The sequence below is a fragment of the Ochotona princeps genome, chromosome 5, assembly GCF_030435755.1.
Source record: "Ochotona princeps isolate mOchPri1 chromosome 5, mOchPri1.hap1, whole genome shotgun sequence".
NCBI lineage: Eukaryota > Metazoa > Chordata > Mammalia > Lagomorpha > Ochotonidae > Ochotona > Ochotona princeps.
Window position 1 is genome coordinate 7,970,859 of NC_080836.1, and position 19,200 is coordinate 7,990,058.

Sequence of the window (19,200 nt, forward strand, 5' to 3'; positions counted from 1 at the left end):
ACAAAATAGAAAATATCAAGTAGGAGGTAAAAGGACTTACAGATACAATGTCTGCAAGAAAATCTCCCTGTTCACCATCCCCTCAGAGCCTCAGCAAGGACACAAAAGTCATGATTTCCTTTCCCTCTTTCCTTCAGTTCAGACTGAAAACTAAACTTGCCCATAGGAATTTTCTGCCACTTGTTTCAAGGGTAAACTTCAGAGATAAACTCAGTAAATATACACTAAATATTGCTCACTCATGGTTTGCTTGAAGTTTGCATTTGAAAATCAGACCTTAAGTTGCAACCAACTGGGATCACTCACAGCCAGCCCTGAATATTGCAGTATCCTGGATCCCAAGGGTTACTCAAGGCTTTATTGCTTTGCCTGTGACATCTTCCCGCATCTCCTTTCCACAGCTGACTCACCACTCTCCTTGAGATCATCAGGATCTCTACCTCATGCCTCCCTGGCAAATGCATCGTTCCTTGCAGTGATGACTACTGAAAATCCCTGAGTGTGAAAATCTAACCAGGCTACTCTCTGGCCTAAAATTCAAAGTCTGCTCATTGTCATTGGGATATAATAAGCATCAAAAGAATCAGCCACTTCATCCACAAGTTATTATTAGTATTATTATTGTTGTTGTTATTATAAAGTCAGAAATATAGAGAGGAAGAGAGACAGAGAGAAAGATCTTCTATCCATTGATTCATTCTCCAAGCAGTTGCAATGGCCAGGTCTAAGTCAATCCAAAGCAAGGAGCCCAGAGCTTTTTCTGGGTCTCTCACCCGGGTGCAGGATCCTAAGGCTTTGGGCTTTGGACTGCCTTCCTAGGCCACAAGCAAGGAGCTGGATGGGAAGCAGAGCTGCCAAGATTAGAACTGGCACCCATATGGGATCCCTGCATGTGCAAGGCAAGGACTTTAGCTTCTGGGTATCACGCCAAGCCCCACAAGTAATTATGGAATCCCTGTTTTACAGCAGGCATCACTTGGCAATGTATTGATTTTGAAGCAAATCAGTACTGTTTTTAGTATGTACTAATTATTTCATTTGCTTTAAAGGCAGATGCAGGGCATGGGGTAGTTCGAGAGAGATGTTTCATCCATTGGCTCACTTCCCAGATGCCCATACAGCTAAGACTGGGCCAGGCCAAGGTCAGGGGTCAGGAATCCAGTCTGGGTATCACATGTGAGGGGTATGTATCTAATTATTGGAGCTTTCACCTCTCTCCTCGCAGAATGTGTGTCAGTAGGAAGGTGGAATGGGGAGCAAATCAAGGGCCAGAACCCACACACACTGAGTAAAACATGGGTGTTTCAGCTGATAACTGCTGTTCCAAGCCTACTCCGACTGCTTTCATGTGTGGAATAATGACATGCTTTATGTTTTGAAGAAACATCCAAAAAACTGAGAAGATGTTAGAAAGGGACAGAGATGAGAATTCAGTGATGTTCTTTATTTGGGTATGCCATTTGGCCTACAGAGGGAAGGCCAGAATTTTGCTGGACCACGGACTCATCATATTCTATCAGAGAGAGCAAGGCAGAACAGTAATTAAGGCTGTTGGGGAAAGGGCTGTTGGGAGCAGCAGGTATACTCCTCTGAAAGCAAACTCCACCTCTGAGAGTGAAGACAGAGATGTAGCAGAACTGACATGGGGTGACTGTTGGGAACACTGAAGGGCTTGTTTGAGGTCTAGATTCTAAATGGATGTGGTAGCTGCTACCAATTGCCTTTTGTTACCTGTCATCATCTAAGATGGTGCTTTATGCAGAGATCATTGAGACCTCACAGAATGCCTGATACACCCCATTGACTTTAAGACATGGTTGCTTCCTAGCTTCAAGACGTAAGTATTGATGACCAAATGATACCCTGGACCTCTGCAGTGCTCTCCTTATCCAGGGTACATGTTCCCAATTACCCTTGCTAAGACATAGTGTGACTTCCTCTTTACCCTTGTGCATTCCTGATTGTAATCCAGCCTGAGTGTTACCCATGCAAATAGATAATAAAAGCACCCATTCCTTGCTCCTCTTCCACCTTTCCTGGTTAAGTGGATCTGAGGTGAGCCCCAACGACTTGCAATTCCAGCAAAGCTGAATGTTCTATGCTTGCCCGAGGGAAGGAGGAACACATAGTTCTCCCAAGGCTGGACTATGGATGATCCATGACTGCGTCTTTAGCACCTAACTATTGCTTTGAGTCTGGGTAGAAGCTCAGAAAACCTCGACTGGTTAGCCAAGACTTGTTGACTGACTGGGAAGAAGACAAGTAAGGTACCTGCATGGTAAGCTCTCTCCCCTCTCGATTTATCTTCAAGTGATGCATCCTTCTGTTAGCAAAGTTCTGTACATCAATGGTGAATATGTGGGTGTCTTCCTTGCTCAACTGATAGCGAACCTGTAAGCTTCCTTGAAAGAAAAATGGTAAAAAAAAAAAAAAAGTATTAAAACAGTTTCCATAAAATATATAAGTGTGATCAGATTGTCTTTTAATTATTACTGTATGCCAAAGACTCACCTCACAGAATCTTTATCAAGCATGTTTAATATGAATTATGTAAGTCCATCAGGGCTCCAACACAAAATTCTACTACTGCTAAAGATGAAAGTGAGTAACTCTGTGTGTCTGTGTGTCTGTGTGTCTGTGTGTGTGTGTGTGTGCACAGTAAGAAGCCAGAATGCCTCTTTGGAAAACACCACAACCATAAGCCCATTTTGCAATTAGATTGCTAGGAGCTTACAAATATAGAGGTAAGGCTATCTCCATTCTCTTTCAGGATTCCAGAGGTTTCTGTAAGTCTTTCTGCCCCACTGCCTGACTTCTTCAACACAGCAGAAGGTGGGTATAATCATCTCCTATCATCACCCACTGAGACAAAAGCTCCTAATTGGTGCTTTTAAGTGTGGTTAAGACAAACCACCCCACTTTAACCCTCAGTGGCCCAATAGGACTTTCAAATTTCACTAGAAAATCCTTTTGCAAATAGATGCTTACTGTCCATGGGAGATCAGGTAATCAATTTACTGAGTCTCAAACAGTGTTTCTTACAAAACAGGACTGAAAAGGGAATTTGAGAATCCCAAGAGTAGTGTGTGTGTGCATGTGTGTGGTATGTGTGTGTGTGTAACAGAGAGAGAGAGAAAAAAAATGCTAGATCACAAAGTGAGAACTTTGCTGTGATTCAAAGTTTAAAGTTGCGAACAACTCTCCATATCAGAGACTTCTCTCATAGCAATCACTACCACATGGAGTTGTTCTCCCTCAGGTACATTCCCACTTGACTTCTCCCCACATCACTGGCTGAGGACAGTGAGCCCAGGAGCCCGAGCGAACACTGTGTGTCTAGTCTAGTCATGGTAGTTGCTTATTCTGATGTCATCAGGGTGCAAGCAGTCTTTCTGGGATGTAGACGGAGCACATCAGTGCTGAGTGGCATGTTACAGCTTGTGTCCAAAAAGATAAATGAAGGTCAAGGCACTGAAACGACTCTCTCTCACCCTCTCTGTGTCTCTTATGCTTTCTACACCTCATCCCCTCAGGTGTCTCCTTTCCCAGGCCTCTAGCATTAAGACCAGAGGTTTGGGAGTAACAGGCACATTCATCCCTGATGCTCTCAGTCTTTAGTATAAAACAAGTTGGTGTCAATTTAAAAAATAAATTATTATGAGTACCATTATGTAAAGTAAGAATATAAAATTATCTAAGGCAGAATAGGAAGGACAGGTTTGCCATTGTGAGGCCACTACTTGACATCCAGTCAAAAGGAGCTACTTCCTATCACCCCTCTTGGTTTCCTGACTCCTCTTTATTTGCTTTTTTTTTTTAAAGATTCATTTGCTTTTTTGAAAAACAGATTTCCACAGAGAAGGAAAGACAGAGTGATCTTACATTTGCTGACTCACTCTCCAAGTAGCTACAGTGGCTGGAGCTGACCTGATGCAAAGCCCAGGAACCAGGAGCTTCCTCTGGGTCCCCCACATGCATGCATGGACCCAAGGCTTTGTGTTATCCTCCACTGCTTTCCCAAACCACAAGCAGGGAGCTGGATGTGAAGCAGAGCATCAGGACATGAACCAGTGTCCACATGAGATGCTGACACTTGAAGATGTAGGATTTGTCTGTTGAGCCATTGTGCTGGGCCTTCCTGATCCCTTCTAACCCTTAGTTCAATGCAATAGAATGCAGCAGTACATGATAGACACACAGGAGGCACAATGATAAATGTCACTTTTCTTGGTGCAGATTGGACTCCCACCATCCACTGGTAGGGGAATTCAAATATATATACATCGTTTGTGTATTTTTCCATGATCAATTCTGCTTGTGTTTCTATGTCTTTGCTAATCCCTCTGTTAATCACCACTCATCCCAAGGAGATACTGTCTTTGGAAGCACTACGAAGCTTCCAGGACTAACACTTCCCTGTAAAACATCTCATCTAAGTCTTCAGCACCATACAATCATCTCCTGAAATCTTCATCTTCACATTATTCCTAGGTGGATAAAACCAACCCATGACTTTACAAAAATCAGTTTAGCGCTATACAAAATGCCAACCTCCATGTTTTCTCCAACTGTGTAGACAAGGGAGCAAGGGTCAAAAACTCCTCTCTGGCTGGAAGGCCCCGCTGACTCTTCACCTCTGCTTGTCTCTGCCGGGCTCTGGAACCCCCAGCTCAACCTTTGTCCCTGCTTCAGTTTTGCCTCTCTTCTTGCTTTCACCCATCACTTCCACCTCCTGGCTAGAGTTCCCCATTCCTTCCCCAGTCTCGCTCATAAAGTTTACTACATGGCAACCACAACAAATTCATGTTATTAATGGCAAGGTACTGGTAGAGAAAGGATCTTCAAACCACACAAACTAAGAAATGGACTGCCTGTATAGGCCAGGAGTGCATGCGACTCATTCCCCTCTATTTAATCTCAGCTCTTTGATATGGTGGTTAGTTCACATCAATGCTGCTAAGTTATAAGTAGTGCATATTATTTTGAACGTCCCATGGAGAGAGACAGCATGTCCTTGTGTGGGAACTACAAATAAACCTGGGGAGCAGAAATGGAGCCAACATCTAAGATACCCACATCCCTCGTCTGAGTAGCTGGGTTCAGAGGCTGTCTCTGGATCCAGACCCCTGCTCCCTACCCTGGCAGGCAGTGGATGATCACTCAGATAGTTTGATTTCTGTCACACAGGTGTGTGATCAGACTGAATGCCTGATTTGTGCCATAGCCCTGGGACAGCGTAACTATTGCCAGCACTTGAGAAATAAACTGGCTGATGGAAACTGCACATCTGTCTGTCTGACTCTGCCTCTCTGTTTTTTGATGTTGTTTTTTTTTTAATGAAAACATAAGAAATAACCAAATAAAACTACCTTGAGCCATGGATAGTCACTTCATTTCCAATATGCTTCTAGAATATATACATTTGTAATGGAACTAACTTCTGTCAACAGTAAGTGCACTATAGAAGTCATAAAGGGTCCCATTCATGTTGGAACACTTGTATTTAGCTGCTCTTACAGCCATGTCTTCAGGTAAAAACTGTCATTTTTAGAACTGAACAAGTACTATAGATACCACTTCAAACATAGAAAAATCTACATTTTAAAGAAAGTACTGAAACATAGGCGTCGGTTACATCCTGAGAAACCATCGCTGGTCTTAACAGCCACATCATCATGCCTGAGTCCTACTCATCTCTCTACTTTCATACAGAATTGTTCCTTTCCCCTAGCTTTACCTGTTGGAGAGGAAGTGTTTTTCACTGTTCCTTGTCAGAAAATGACAGTGTCAGATTTGGAAACTGGATTTAACTGATTCCAAGCAAGAGTTCAAGTTTCCCACAGACCACAGTGGCCTGAGTGACATCTCTGGACAGCATGCTCCTCTGTGGTAATCTTTCTACTTTACTTTGCTCACAGCCTTCCTTCAGAATTTGCTGCAAGGTCATGTCTTCCAGGAAGCCATGCTGGGCCTCCCCAAGGTGCCTTGCTTTGCTCCTGTAGATCACGCATGCTAACAGCTTTCTCCTAATACATAGCACATTACCTTGTCTATTTACTTGCCAAACCCCCATGCAAGTCTGTGCACCACATCCTGGGGTTTCTAGCACTTGTATGATAGACAGTCAGTTAGTTCATGGACCCAAGTCTCCAGTTAACCCTGGGACTGGTGTGATCTTTTCTTCGCCCTACTATACAGTCCCCTATAAACGAGTTTTCTATATAACCATACTACAAAAGTGGTAATGCACTTAATACAAACCATGCCTCCCATCTGGAGTTCTGATCTTTCCAGGTTAATGCTTTGTTGTTGTTGTTTTTGTTGTTGTTTTTGTTTTGTTTTGTTTTAACCTGCTGCGATGCTGTTCAGGGACAATGACACCAGTCATGGCCAGGATCACTGTTTGTGTTTTGATACATCACAATGTCAGGGTTTTTCCTTAAGTGAAAAGTGTTAAATTTATTTGTGACATAGGACATCAACTCATACCTCATTGAGAAGCATTTGTATTAATATTGCAGATTTATACCAGTCTCAATTATCCTGTACTCAGAAAGAAATGGTGAAACTTTACAGCAATGGATATACTATTTGTTCTGGTTTGATAGGGACATAATGAATACTGCCGGAATCCAGCTCCAGCTGAGTTTGGAACTCGAGAAGGGTGCATGGAGCAGGCTTCGAAAAGAAATGAAACACTACGATTTCACAATCATAATGGGCAATTGCAAGAAAGCTGTCCCCTTTATTTATACAGAAGCAGTCCCAAGCGCTGGCTCAGACTTTTTACGTCATGGTCAAGTGGGTGTTTCCAAGGATAATTCTGCCCTTTGTTTCACTGTAAAACTCTCTATAGAAGTTCTCAATAGATGGTTTATATCAATCAGTAACACATTCCTACTAAAATCCTCATTCTACAACTTAATCTTGAATCAGTTAAGAGAGGAAATATATCGCAAAAAAGGGGGGAACCTAAAGCCCAAGGATGGTTAAATGGGGGCTCCAGTTCATGTCCCGGCAGCCCCGCCTCCCATACAGCTTCCTGCTGGCGGCCTGGGAAAGTAGTAGAGGAAGGATCAAGGCCCTGTACCCTTGTGGAAACCTGGAGAAAGTTCCTGGCTCCTGGCTTCGGATTGACTCAGCTCCCACTGTTGCAGCCACATGTAGAGTGAATCATTGGACAGAAGATCGTCCTCTCTGCCTCTCTCCCTCTCTGTATATCTGACTTTCCAATAAAAAAATAGACCTTAAAAGAAGATATTGCAAAATCTATAGAGGATAAACTCATTTTCCATAGTAAAGGTGAACATTTTGGTTCTCTGTAGTTTCTGGTTTGGGCAAGGTGAGGGCAGATTAAAACTGAAAAGAATCAGCTCTGCGATTTTCTCATGATTCAGTAACTGCAATTCCTTAAGCATTCCCTGATCCACTCAACTCTGACAGTTTCTGAGGGCTCAATTTCTAGGGCTCAATTTGTTTCTTATTTTTAAAAAAGACAGCCTTCATAAGCCTCAGAGAAAGTAATAACCAGGTAAACAGGTATAACATTCTTCAGCCTTCTCAGTGATGGGTTCTGCTTTACTTTGTTCAGCCCTGTTCTAAGCACTATAATAAGGAATAATTATCTTCTGTGTAAGTGCTTCTATTTGGGTTTGCCCAAACTATTCTGCAACCTGTTTTACCTTTAACTCTCAAGGCCTTTGAATAGAAAAGAGCTCTGTTAATAGCATTGCTGGAATGACATCAGACCAGTGACCATGCTTTCTTGGTACTCCATGACACATTCACCCATTGCCAGCTTCATGTAATGACAGCGCTTCCTTCAATAAAGTAAAAATAGGTTGAATTATGATTTTAGGCATTTCTTCTTTTATCACTTGATACAACCTATCGATGAGATCAAGAGGCTGCTTATTTTGGCTCTGCCTCTGAATTCAGTCTCTATAGCCTATATAAAAGCTGAGTCCACACAGCTCCATAGGAAAGTCTGCCTGATGCTTTATGTGCTGGGAGATCTCATTGAGCTACTAAAGACTTGTTCCCCTTCATTCTCCACTGCTTTACCATTCCATAAGTAGGGATCTAGGTAGGCAGTGGAGCAGCCAGGGCACTGTCCAGCACCCATATAGTATACTAATGCTGCTAGGCTGAAGATTATTATGTTAAGTCACTATGCTGACCCCAATGGTAGCTTCAGTTTTACTTCTAAAACCTTCCATTTTGCACACACAATCTGTATTTTTATAGGTTCACATGTTGAGGATGAAAACCCAAGTCAGAGACAATGAATGCCACCTGAGGATGAGGTGTGATGTTTTAAGGGCATTTCCCATCAGTTCACTGACATTTGCCCACCGAGTGCCTACTGCACAACTTTCTTGGGATAAGTGCTGAGACTACACGATCACGGATCTTGCTCTCACAGCCTCACTCTTACCAATGAGGTCAGAAAACATAGCTACACCTACAAACTAACAGAATGCCATGACCCAGAGGCAATGTCCCTATGGTGTGGGAGTTACTATAAAGGGATCTGCTTATTTGAGCGGAGACCTGCCAAATTCCCTAATGTTTGAGTTGGTCCCTGGTCTTCCCACCAACTCTTCTTTCTCCAGCAATCTCATTACATTTGCTCTCCTCCACCCTTCCTATGATAGTTTCATATCACTGTGAAGAAACTTCCCTACCTAGGAACACTGTAAAGGCTGGTACCTTGCCTGCTTCTCCAATCTTTTCAGTTAGATCTCAGGGAATCACACCCCAGTGCATTTCGCCCATGAAAAAACAGACTCACATCCTTGCAAACTTAATTATTTGCCATATTTGTAGTAAACGCTGCCTTGAATACATCCCAAAATGAAAACACTACAAGAACGTTCACATTAATTTTAAAATACATATTTGTGTCCACTTATGGAAAAAGTGGGAATGAGACAAAATATTTTCCTTGACAGAAAATAAAATGCATTCACAACTGGATTAGCTTTTCCGCGATATTTTAAAAAGACTCCTAGAATTTTCAAAGCAATACTTCCTAAGTGGCAAAACAATGTAGTATAGAGAAAAGGGGTGACAAATGCCTTTCTGCAGGAAGTCCAGTTCTCCACATGCAGCTGTGCCGACGTGAGGCTAGATGGCTCTCAATAACTCACTGTGTGGGCATGTGATGAGACTGTGGAAACCACCAAGCCTCTTGTGGAGGAAGTATTCTAACATACATCTCAGACAGCTCAAAAAGAGAAATGTCAGTCTTCAGTAAAAGCATGTTCTTGGGTGGGTGGGAGCGAAGAGAAAAAGCAGCTAAGCGGATGAAAGAATAGGCAACTGAGTGAGACAACAGGGAAGATCATTTCAGACAAGGTATGGTGGTAAGTTATGCATGAAAGGGAAAGGAGAACAAGGAGGCCAGGCTCAGGTGGTATGCATCCACCTTCTCTCCAGCCCTTTCTCACATTCATCCTCTTTCTGTGTGGCCAGTTGAGTCTACATCCAGTTCTTCCATGTGTCGTCCCCTTTACTGAGAACACCTTTGCAAGGGCCATTACACCTGGTGGAGTCAGCTTACCCCAATCTACCTGACCAGCCCATCTTCTGCTCTTAACACAAATGGCTCTCAATCCCAGAAGGATTGTTTTAGCTCCCAATACCACCCCATCTCAAAGCGCGCACGCGCACACACACACACCACACACACAGTGATTTGCATGATCTCATTGTTTGTCATTTTATTTTTATTGCTGTGGGTATATTATTTATGTACGATTTCTCAAACAAATTGTGAGCTCCAAAGGAGAAGACATTGTGCTCAACTCATCACTATACCTTCAGCACTAGCTGGCAAGTGGCAGTTAATACATTTCTATCTAATAAATCAAGAAAGAAATCAATAGCAGTGAGACAAAGAATTGGGAAAAACCTAGATTTTACAAGAAAAAGATGCTTGGACCACTATGTTTTGTCTGTAATATTATTCATTAAAGAAAGAAAAATCAAGAACAAGACATGGGAGATTGGAATTTTGGAGAAAGAGTTGAGTGTAAATGGAGATTAAGAGCTGTGAGCAGGAAGTTTATATAAGCTACAGCTGTGATCCGCTTACAACATGCTATAAGTAACCAGACTCCTTTATATTCAGTTGGAGTGCTGCCTATAAGATAGCTCTTCCCATCTCAACCCTGCAATGAGAGCTTTATTGCAAAATAAGAGAATAAAATCCATGTTGTTTTCTATGACTGCAAAATTCTTTCAATGACAGGATCATCGTAGAGTTTCCTGACATAGTGGCTGTTAAAGTTTGGAAATTAGGTCAGGTATGGTGTATTTCTACTCTGAAGACCATGTGTCAGAGGCTTGGTCCTCAGCACTGGTATTGTGCATAGCAGATTATGCCACCACCTGGGATGACAGCATCCAACATCGTTGCTGCTTTTGTGCCCCAGCTGCTGCAGTTCCAATCCACTTTTCTGCTAATGGCCTGTGGGATGAGAGTGGACTGAAACTGGTTCTTAACTCTAACAGTCCTGTTTTATAGACATAGACATGAGCACACATCCTCCCTTCCTCTTACCTCCTTGAGTCTCCCTGATCATAAACCAACAGGGTCACCTGATCTCAGAATACACTGCCAAAAGTGTGAACCACAGGGATTTTTTCTTCCTAATTAGCCAGTATCAAGTGTTTCATTGTAGTCACAAGAAGCCATCTAATGCAATGTCTCATTTTAAATCATGAGCCTGTGTTGGTGTCAACCTGTTCCCTGAGAAACAGGCAGGGTGGTGATTAAGATCCATTCTAATTGGATTCAATTCCGATGCCTTCTAGAGAGCCTGCAAGACCACAGGCAAAGCACTCTACTCCCCATAGTTGCCCTTCGCTTGTGTGCCAAAGGGTACAAGCATAATAGTCCTGAAGAAACTGTGAAGGCGGCTCTCAGTGTATCTGACCTGTGACATTCATAACTGCTAACTCATGCCACAGTTAAGATCTTGATTAGTAGGACGTGTTCTCTCCAAAGCCACACGCTCAGAAGCCACTTTAGGAATTGGGTTAAAGGGAGCAACAGCAGTGGCAGCAACATCACCGTCTGGCTTGGTATCCATATTATACGTCATTACTTTGTCATTGTTAAAATGATTCTGAAATAATCTCTACTGAAGCAGTGCCATCTTTTGTTTTTAAAGATTTATTTTTATTGGAAAGGCAAATATACAGAGAGGAGGAGAGACAGAGAGGAAGGTCTTCTGTCCAATAGTTCACTCCCCAAGTGGCCGCAATGGCTGGAGCTGTGCCAATCCGAAGCCAGGAGCCAGGAGCTCTTCTGGGTCTCCCATGTGGGTGCAGAGTCCCAAAGCTTTGGGTCATCCTCTACCGCCTTCCCAGGTCACAAGCAGGGAACTGGATGGGAAGTGAAGCTATCAGGATTAGAACTGGTGCCCATATGGAATTCCAGCGCATGCAAGGCGAGGACTTTAACCACTACACTATCGTGCCGGGCCCAGCGGTGTCATCTTTAAGGGCCCAATTTGTACAACAGGAAACTGCAAAGAAGCAAGTGCAGTGGAAGCCACCTGGAGATCTAGTCTCATTACCAATTGATAACAATTGAATCTGTATAATTTGCTAGGTAAGCATCAGCCTAGAAGAATTGTGAGACTTAATGCTCGAGTTCAAATTTCTGCCTAGGGAGATTTCAGTGAGAAATCAGCTTGCCAGGAAAGGAAACTGTTGCTGTTATTTATATACTGTTTTGTAAACACAATTCTGAAAAAAAATGTTTTATTTGCCAGATATAAATTGAATTCCAGTCGAATTCAGTGTTTGAGCCAGGAAATGACCTGGACAAATCCTCATCCCATTCCTCGAATGGGGAAGGGAATGAAAATAGAGAAAACCAAGAAGCAAATGAGATCAAGTGATATACACACATTATCAGTACGTCTTCCATGCAAAAAGAACCGAGAGAAGTGCTTTTAGCCCCAAATGCTTCAAATCCAGTGAATGTACTCAGAATTGGAGAACTGAAGACCCTGTCTTAAACAAAGTCTCCCTCCTTTCATTGATTAGCTTACATTTCCAGTGGCCCCAGTCAAATGAAAGGCATGGTTTTCTTTGTAGAGCACAGTTCTGAGGCCTCTCTAGCCTTTGTGTCCCAGTTCCAAGGGCATCCCTGCATATGTCCTGATAAGAACTATCCTGTTAGACCTCCGCAATCACCTCTTGCATAAGACGCTGCCAGAGGCCCACTCTGGCCGTTGGGATGTGAGTGTTTCACTCCTGTTAGAATGCTGAGTCACACAAATTTAACTCCTTGGTGTCGTAGGAATCAAAAGCATTATTTGTTGTTTGCTTTGAGTTTTCTGAGGAAAGCTGAAATGCGAATTCCAGGTGTGTGCACCATTAATAACACTTCAGTGGGGTTATGGCCCTTCCTGGCAAGTGTGTTCACATATCAGCATGCATGCTTTTAAGATAGTTACAATTTCAATAACAACCCAAGACCTATTCCCCCTAGATGCAGGATATAATTCATTTATAAACACTATCATATACACAGCACACTGGGATCCCTTCACATCAGGGAAGACTGTGATGTCTTTTTTTATTGCATTTAATTTTGTGACATCATTTCATAGGCTCTAGGATTCCCCCAACCCCTCCCCATACTCTCCTCCCTGGTGGATTACTCCACCTTATTGCAGCATTACAGTTCAAATCCAGCCATGTTTCTTTCATTGCAAGCAACTACCATGCATAGAGTCCAGCATCTTATTGTCCAGATAAATTCCACAGTTTCTTGGGGAGACCATCTCTGGTCTAAAAGCAGAGCTGGCAGAATATCATCCCAATCAATTAAAAACCCCAACACAACATCAACAATAATTCACAACATTATGGAATTAATTGACATGGTATTGAGTAACCAATATGTTAAAAAAAAAATGTCTTCTCACAGCAAACTGAGTGAGGATATCCTCCTGCCTACCTGGAGATGGACAGAATGCAGACTAATAGCAGTGAATGACTAAATCCTCTCACAGTGAATTGCAAACCAAGACAGAAAACAGAGTCCACACTTCCAGTTCCCCTCTGTTAGCAGTTCACAAAACAGATATGAGAGAGACAGGCTGAGCTGTCTGTGGCACTTTCATGACAGATGACATTATGTTTTCAGTTCGTGCCATGCCATGGCTGCCTCTGTCTATACCACTAACAGGTTGATCGCTGGCCCCCAGCAATTGATCACAGTAGTAAAAGAATAGCAAAATACTTACAAAGAAGTTCAATAGTCAGGAAAATGTGTGTAGACAATGAATAGGATATGGCATAATTATCAGAAAATATTATTACAATGCAGACAGATGTTGACAACATAATATACATTGAAAATAATTCTAAAAGAATATGTGCAGTCTGATTATATTTGCATTTGAATATCCAAAAATAGATAAAATCACTAGTATGTATGGTATTTGTGCTAGGCACTATGTCTTAGCTATGTTGTTTCATTTAAATCTCACAGTAAACTTGGAGAATAAATATGATTCCCACTACTGAGGAAGAAAAGGTGTGAAGTGAAATTGACTTAATCAATGTCACAGAGTAAGTTTATGCAGGAAACCTGGCCCTTGCCCATTATTCTGCTCTTAACTAAGTAGGAAACACAATGCTGAAACAAGATGTCAAAATCTTGGCCCATCTGTCCTGGAGATGTGATTAGGGGTGATTTATTACTACTTTCGTTATTATATTTTTGTTTGTTTTAAAGTCTTCTTCTGTCAACATGTATTAAAGATGTCTTTAAAGCAGTTACACTTTGAGGCAATTTTGAGAAAATATTTACTGAACGTGTAAGTGAGAAAACATCAATGTTGCAGTGCGCTTGTTCCCATGGTTGCTGTTTGCAAAGCATTGTCTTGGCATGATTTGGGAGAGGCCACTATTCTGTTACTTACAGTAAATGCATTAGTCAGTGATCACAATGAAGAAGGAAAGCATGGCACACGTAACACATGCTGATATAGTGATATTTTGTTTACAAAACAAGTAGAAATATATATGGATAGTCAGAGACTTTCCTGCCATCCTCTCTACATTTTCAGGTACTGTTAAACCTGTGAGTGGCCCAGCATACAGCCTTGAAGTACTCTTGTCTATTCACATGGCTTACAGCTCATCAGTTAACATGATTTGGGGAGAATATCCCTATAGAAGTCAAATTGGGAAGCCTCAATGCTCCCACCACAATACCTGTGGGCAAACTGGAGGACACCAAATTGGTTGCTAAGAGATGAGCACCCATGGACTTTTACCACATTTACCTGGTCACAAGAAAGGCCGAGCAATTTTTTTTGCAAGCTGTTGGTGTTAGCTGTTCATAGCATACTCCAGGGCATGGAAAGGAAGCTTGCCCAAAGGTACCAAGGTTTCCAGGTATTTAAGGTTGTCCAATGAAAGAGGAATGGAGAAGAAACTGTGATACATCTACCCTATGAAATACTACTCAGCCATTAAAAAGAATGAAATAATAATATTTCAACAAAAAGGTGCAAATTTGAGACCATTATGCACAGCCAATCCCCAAAGGACAAATACCATGTGTGTTCTCTCTGATATAATACAAGATCTGTCAATACATAGATGAAAATGTATATGCATATATTAATCTGAAGGAACTATATAAGGAAGACTAGCATGCCAAGAAGTGAAGATACAGTGTAGCATGAAAAAATACTTGCAGTAAAAGGAAGACTCCAGTGAAGTTACTAACTTCAGCTTGAGAATAGGACGCTGGACTTCCTACCATTGTCTATACCTACAATGTCATGATACACTTAAACAGCAGAATGATGGACTTGTGACTATTCTTGAAGGACTATACTATTGTAAGAATATAGAGAAGATAGTGGGGAGGAAGAGGGATGGGATCAGAATGGGAAAAACCTGAGCATATGGAACTGTATCATATGAGACCTCCGTCCATCTAACAACTTGACTTATGCTAGGAGACCTGGAACTAGGCGCTCGGGGGAATTGCTTAGACACCTGAGTCTTGGAAATGGCGAGATAAGAGCTGTAGAACATTTCAAGCTGTTAAGTTTGTGGGAAAGCACTATTTAGCATTGGGAAAGGAATGTATAAACAGCTGTATAAACATCATCAAAAATAAAATTTAAAAATTGTAAAGTGCTTAATGATATGGATGCTATATTTATTGCTTCCAATTAAAATATTTCACCATTCACTCCTTAATTCATTCATGGGAGGACTCCATTCATTAAAAACTACAATCTTAGCACAGGTACGATTATGCATACAACCATCTTCTGAGTCTCCAGCCAATATCTTTTAGATATCTATGTGAAGATACCTCAAGCAACTGACAGAAAATAGAATTGAAATATGCATATTTTTGGTATATCTTCTAAAAATATATGCCTTTATCACATTTATTTTGCATCTACATTTGACTACACTGACATATATTTTTTGAGAGGAGAAAAGAACTAATTTTCTCTTAACAGAATTTTATACAACTTTAATGATGTTCTAGCAAAGGATTTAGTTCAAGCACTAAGTAGTGTGTCATCAGACTGCTACATTCACAAAATCAAATAGTATAGAAAGGCTTACTGTGTGAGATCATCATTTACTTTACCCTTCAAGCTTCCTTCTCACAAGCAGCTATTCTTATTTGCAATATAGTTTTTTTTTAATTTATCAGTTTTAGACATTATTTCTTGCCCTTCCACAATGGCAAATGAAAAATTACTATTGCTAGTCCCCCCTCCGTGTCTCCAGCATTAGCATGAGTCATAACAATTCTGTTGTATTGGTTTTCAGTACCCCTGTATTACAATGTGTCCCAGGTCCAACTGTGGACTGCAGGCTGAGAAGCAGCAAATGATACTGGTCTGTTCTCAGGGATTTCTGTACAGCTGTTTTCCTAAAATTGCCTGATTTGCTCTATGATGAGTTCCCTGCTCCTAGATCCCAGACTACATTTTAATATTTTATCTGTATATATCACACATACATTGCTATTTATCATATTATGTATGTATTTCAGCCAGTATTATTGTATGTTATATAACAGATTGTAAAGTGAATGGCTTCAAAAAGGAGTTTGGATGCATATTACCAAGCCATCCTGCTTACTACAGCACAAGACACATATTGGATCTGCTGAAAGACCATGAACTTCAACCAGCACCTAAAGGCATGCAGTTAAGTGAATCCTAGATTCCTGGTGTGTCCCACACTGTATGCAGTAATGAATGGTTATTATTTGTAGGCACATACGTGGGAGCTGTTTCATGGAGCATTAAGTAATCAACACACACATATCTGGTAGTATTCCAGTAAAGGTGCTTTAGAAATCACACCTGAGGCCACCACACATGTCTAATAACCATAGTAAACAAAGAATGTCATTTGCACCTTAGGCTGAGTTCTGACCCTTTTAGGAGGTTTAGGATTTTGCCTTGGTCTATTCCTTACTCTACTTATTGTGTTGAGGAAGGGACTAAATTTTTATGACCATTTTCTTTTTTTCTGTGAAGTGTTTTTTCAATTTTATGTCCATGAATACCTCGTATTCATGGATTTTCTATTTCCTTAAATTGTACTAGATACTGGGTCTCATCGATTTACCCCAGTTTCTTCTACTCTTTCCATAAATCTCGGTGTTTTTGTAATGATCAACATGTTGGGAAATCTCTTTAGCTTCTATCTCCCAACTTGATAGATTGTTTTTAAAGATTTATCCATTTCAACTGGAAAGTGAGATATACAGAGAGGAGGAGAGACAGAGGAAGATCTTCCATCGGATGATTCACTCCCCAAGTGATCGCAATTGCCAATGCTACGCTGATCCGAAGCCAGGAGCCAGGAATCTCCTCCAGTCCTCCCACGTGTGTACAGGGTCCCACAGCCCCCGGTCGTGGGTCCTGGGCCATCCTCGACTGCTTTCCCAGGCCACAAGCAGGGAGCTTGATGGGAAGCGGGGCTACCGGGACTAGAACCAGTGCCCATATTGGATATTGGCATGTTCAAGGTGAGGACTTTAGCTGCTAGGCCACCGCACTGGGCCCCCACAACTTGACAGATTTTAGAAAATTTCCTCTACAAAATAATGCAAGGTTATGTTTTCCAAATTTATTTTGTTTTTTTTTCTTTGATTTTGTCATTTGAAAGTCAAGAGTTGTAAAGAGAAAGACAGAGGGAGGTCATCTATTCACTGGTTTATTCCCCAGATGATTGAAAAATCCAGGAGGTAGTCCAGGTGAAAGTCCATTTGGCTGTTCATCACGGGAAGCAGGGGCTCAAACACTTGAGCCTTCACTGCTTTGCCAGGCCATTAGCAAGAAGCAGGGTTGGAAGTGGAGCAGCTGAAATAAGCAATGCTATTCATACGGGATGACAGGATTGCAGGTAGTGGTATCATGTGCTTTGCTTCAATGGTGACCTCTGCATTTTTAGCCTGAAGAACCAAGTTCTTATTTCCCGGTTGTTATGTTGACTCACTTCTCTGAAGTAAAATGTTACCTTTACTGTTCCTCCTCTGTCCTGCATAATCGTTGCTTTCTCCAAGAATCTTTGCCGTCTTTGTGTATTTGCTTTACATCATCTTTCATTTTGGAGTCTTTATGCTAATGTTGATAGGTCTTTCCTGTCTAAACTGACTACCACAAATTTGATTGAAACTTGCAAGAGCAGAGGCTAAGCTTGTCCACACGATAGGTTCATAATCAGATGGTTATGAAAGTAAACCATTTTGTTCAACTCTAGGCAATAGTTTAGGATGCCTTGTACTTAGGCAAATGTTACACTGCTGGAGAAAATTGGTCAACAGCTACCTGGCCTTTTGGGCTTTGGTAAATGCCAACTCTGTTTACTGCAGTAGCATGCCATCCCATTTTATTTTCTTCCACTTGTTGCTGTTGTTGTTAGATTTAGAAGGATGGGAGTGAGACACCTGTCATGCCATTGTGGGTGCACACCTGCCAGGGCCACCCCACTACCATTGCCAAGGCACTATACACATGGTGTGGGGAGCATGCTTTGCCCAGACCAAGGGGGTGGGCACAGGTCAGAATTAGAGCAACTGAAGGCATGTTTGCCATGTATAAAATGATTTACAGGGTATTTTCAGGGGCCATGATAAGAACTGAGACAAGTGGATCAGATGGGGGACTACAGGGAGCCTCCCTGGTCAACCAAAAGTACTCGCTTGCATACATGACAGCAAGGGTTAGAGCAAGGGGTCCCTGGGCAGATTAGGTTATAGCACCCAATGATGAAACCAGGGAATGGAAGAAAGCCAGGCTGAGTTAGCCCACAACAAACTGCAGCAAGTGTCAGGGGTGGAAGTAGGTCCAACTAGGAAACAACAACTGCTGATGTGTGCTCAACCAGGCCTGGGAACAGGCTGCTTTTCATGTGAGATCCAGGACTGAGGGCAGGACTGACAAGACAGCTGCACACCTTGCTACATGTGGGGAGGGGTACAGGGGCAGAATGAATGCAACCATGTATCAGCCGGATCACATGAGACCTCCTATGGGGCTTCCTATGGGGCTCTGCAAATAAACAACTGCTCGATCCCCTCCTCAGGGAAAATCACATAGTCATGTGACATGACCTCACAGCACATGCTACAGGTCTGGGCCACCTCTTGCTGACCCTCATGCAAAAATGGAGACCATACCCAGATGAACATAAAAGACAAGACAGCCAACTCATCTAAGCTGACAGAAGATCTTAAGTACCTCATTAAAAGATGGAAACAGGGTCCCAGTGCAATGGCCTATTGCCTAAAATCCTCGCCTTGCATCTGCCAGGATCCCATATGGTGACAGTTCATGTCCCAGCTGGTACACTTCCCATCCAGCTCCCTGCCTGTGTCCTGGGAGTGCAGTGGAGGATGGTGCAAATGTCTTGGTACCGTGCGCCCATGTGGAGTACCCATGGGGCTCCTGACTCCTAACTTTGTATCGGCTCATCTCCAGCTATTGCAGCTGGACCATCAGTGGAAAATCTTTCTGTCTCTAATTTCTGTGGGTCTGCCTTTTCAATAAAAATAAAATAAATCTTAGACGAACAACAACAAGACATGAAAAACAGATGGAAAGAATGAGAGGTTGAACACTTCAGACAAGCATCTACAACGGACACCTAATAAGTCTGTTGGCTCACTGAGGC

At 42.0% G+C, this 19,200-nt stretch overlaps 1 protein-coding gene across 1 annotated transcript in view; it reads right to left on the reverse strand.

The window, feature by feature from the left end:
• The window catches only part of LOC101519617 (contactin-associated protein-like 5), a 384,664-nt gene that overhangs the window by 37,564 nt on the left and 327,900 nt on the right, over nucleotides 1-19,200 (reverse strand). Inside the window, exon 21 of the mRNA XM_058664176.1 lies at nucleotides 2,272-2,402. Coding sequence (XP_058520159.1) covers nucleotides 2,272-2,402 — 131 coding nt within the window. The remainder of the gene's footprint in view (nucleotides 1-2,271; nucleotides 2,403-19,200) is intronic.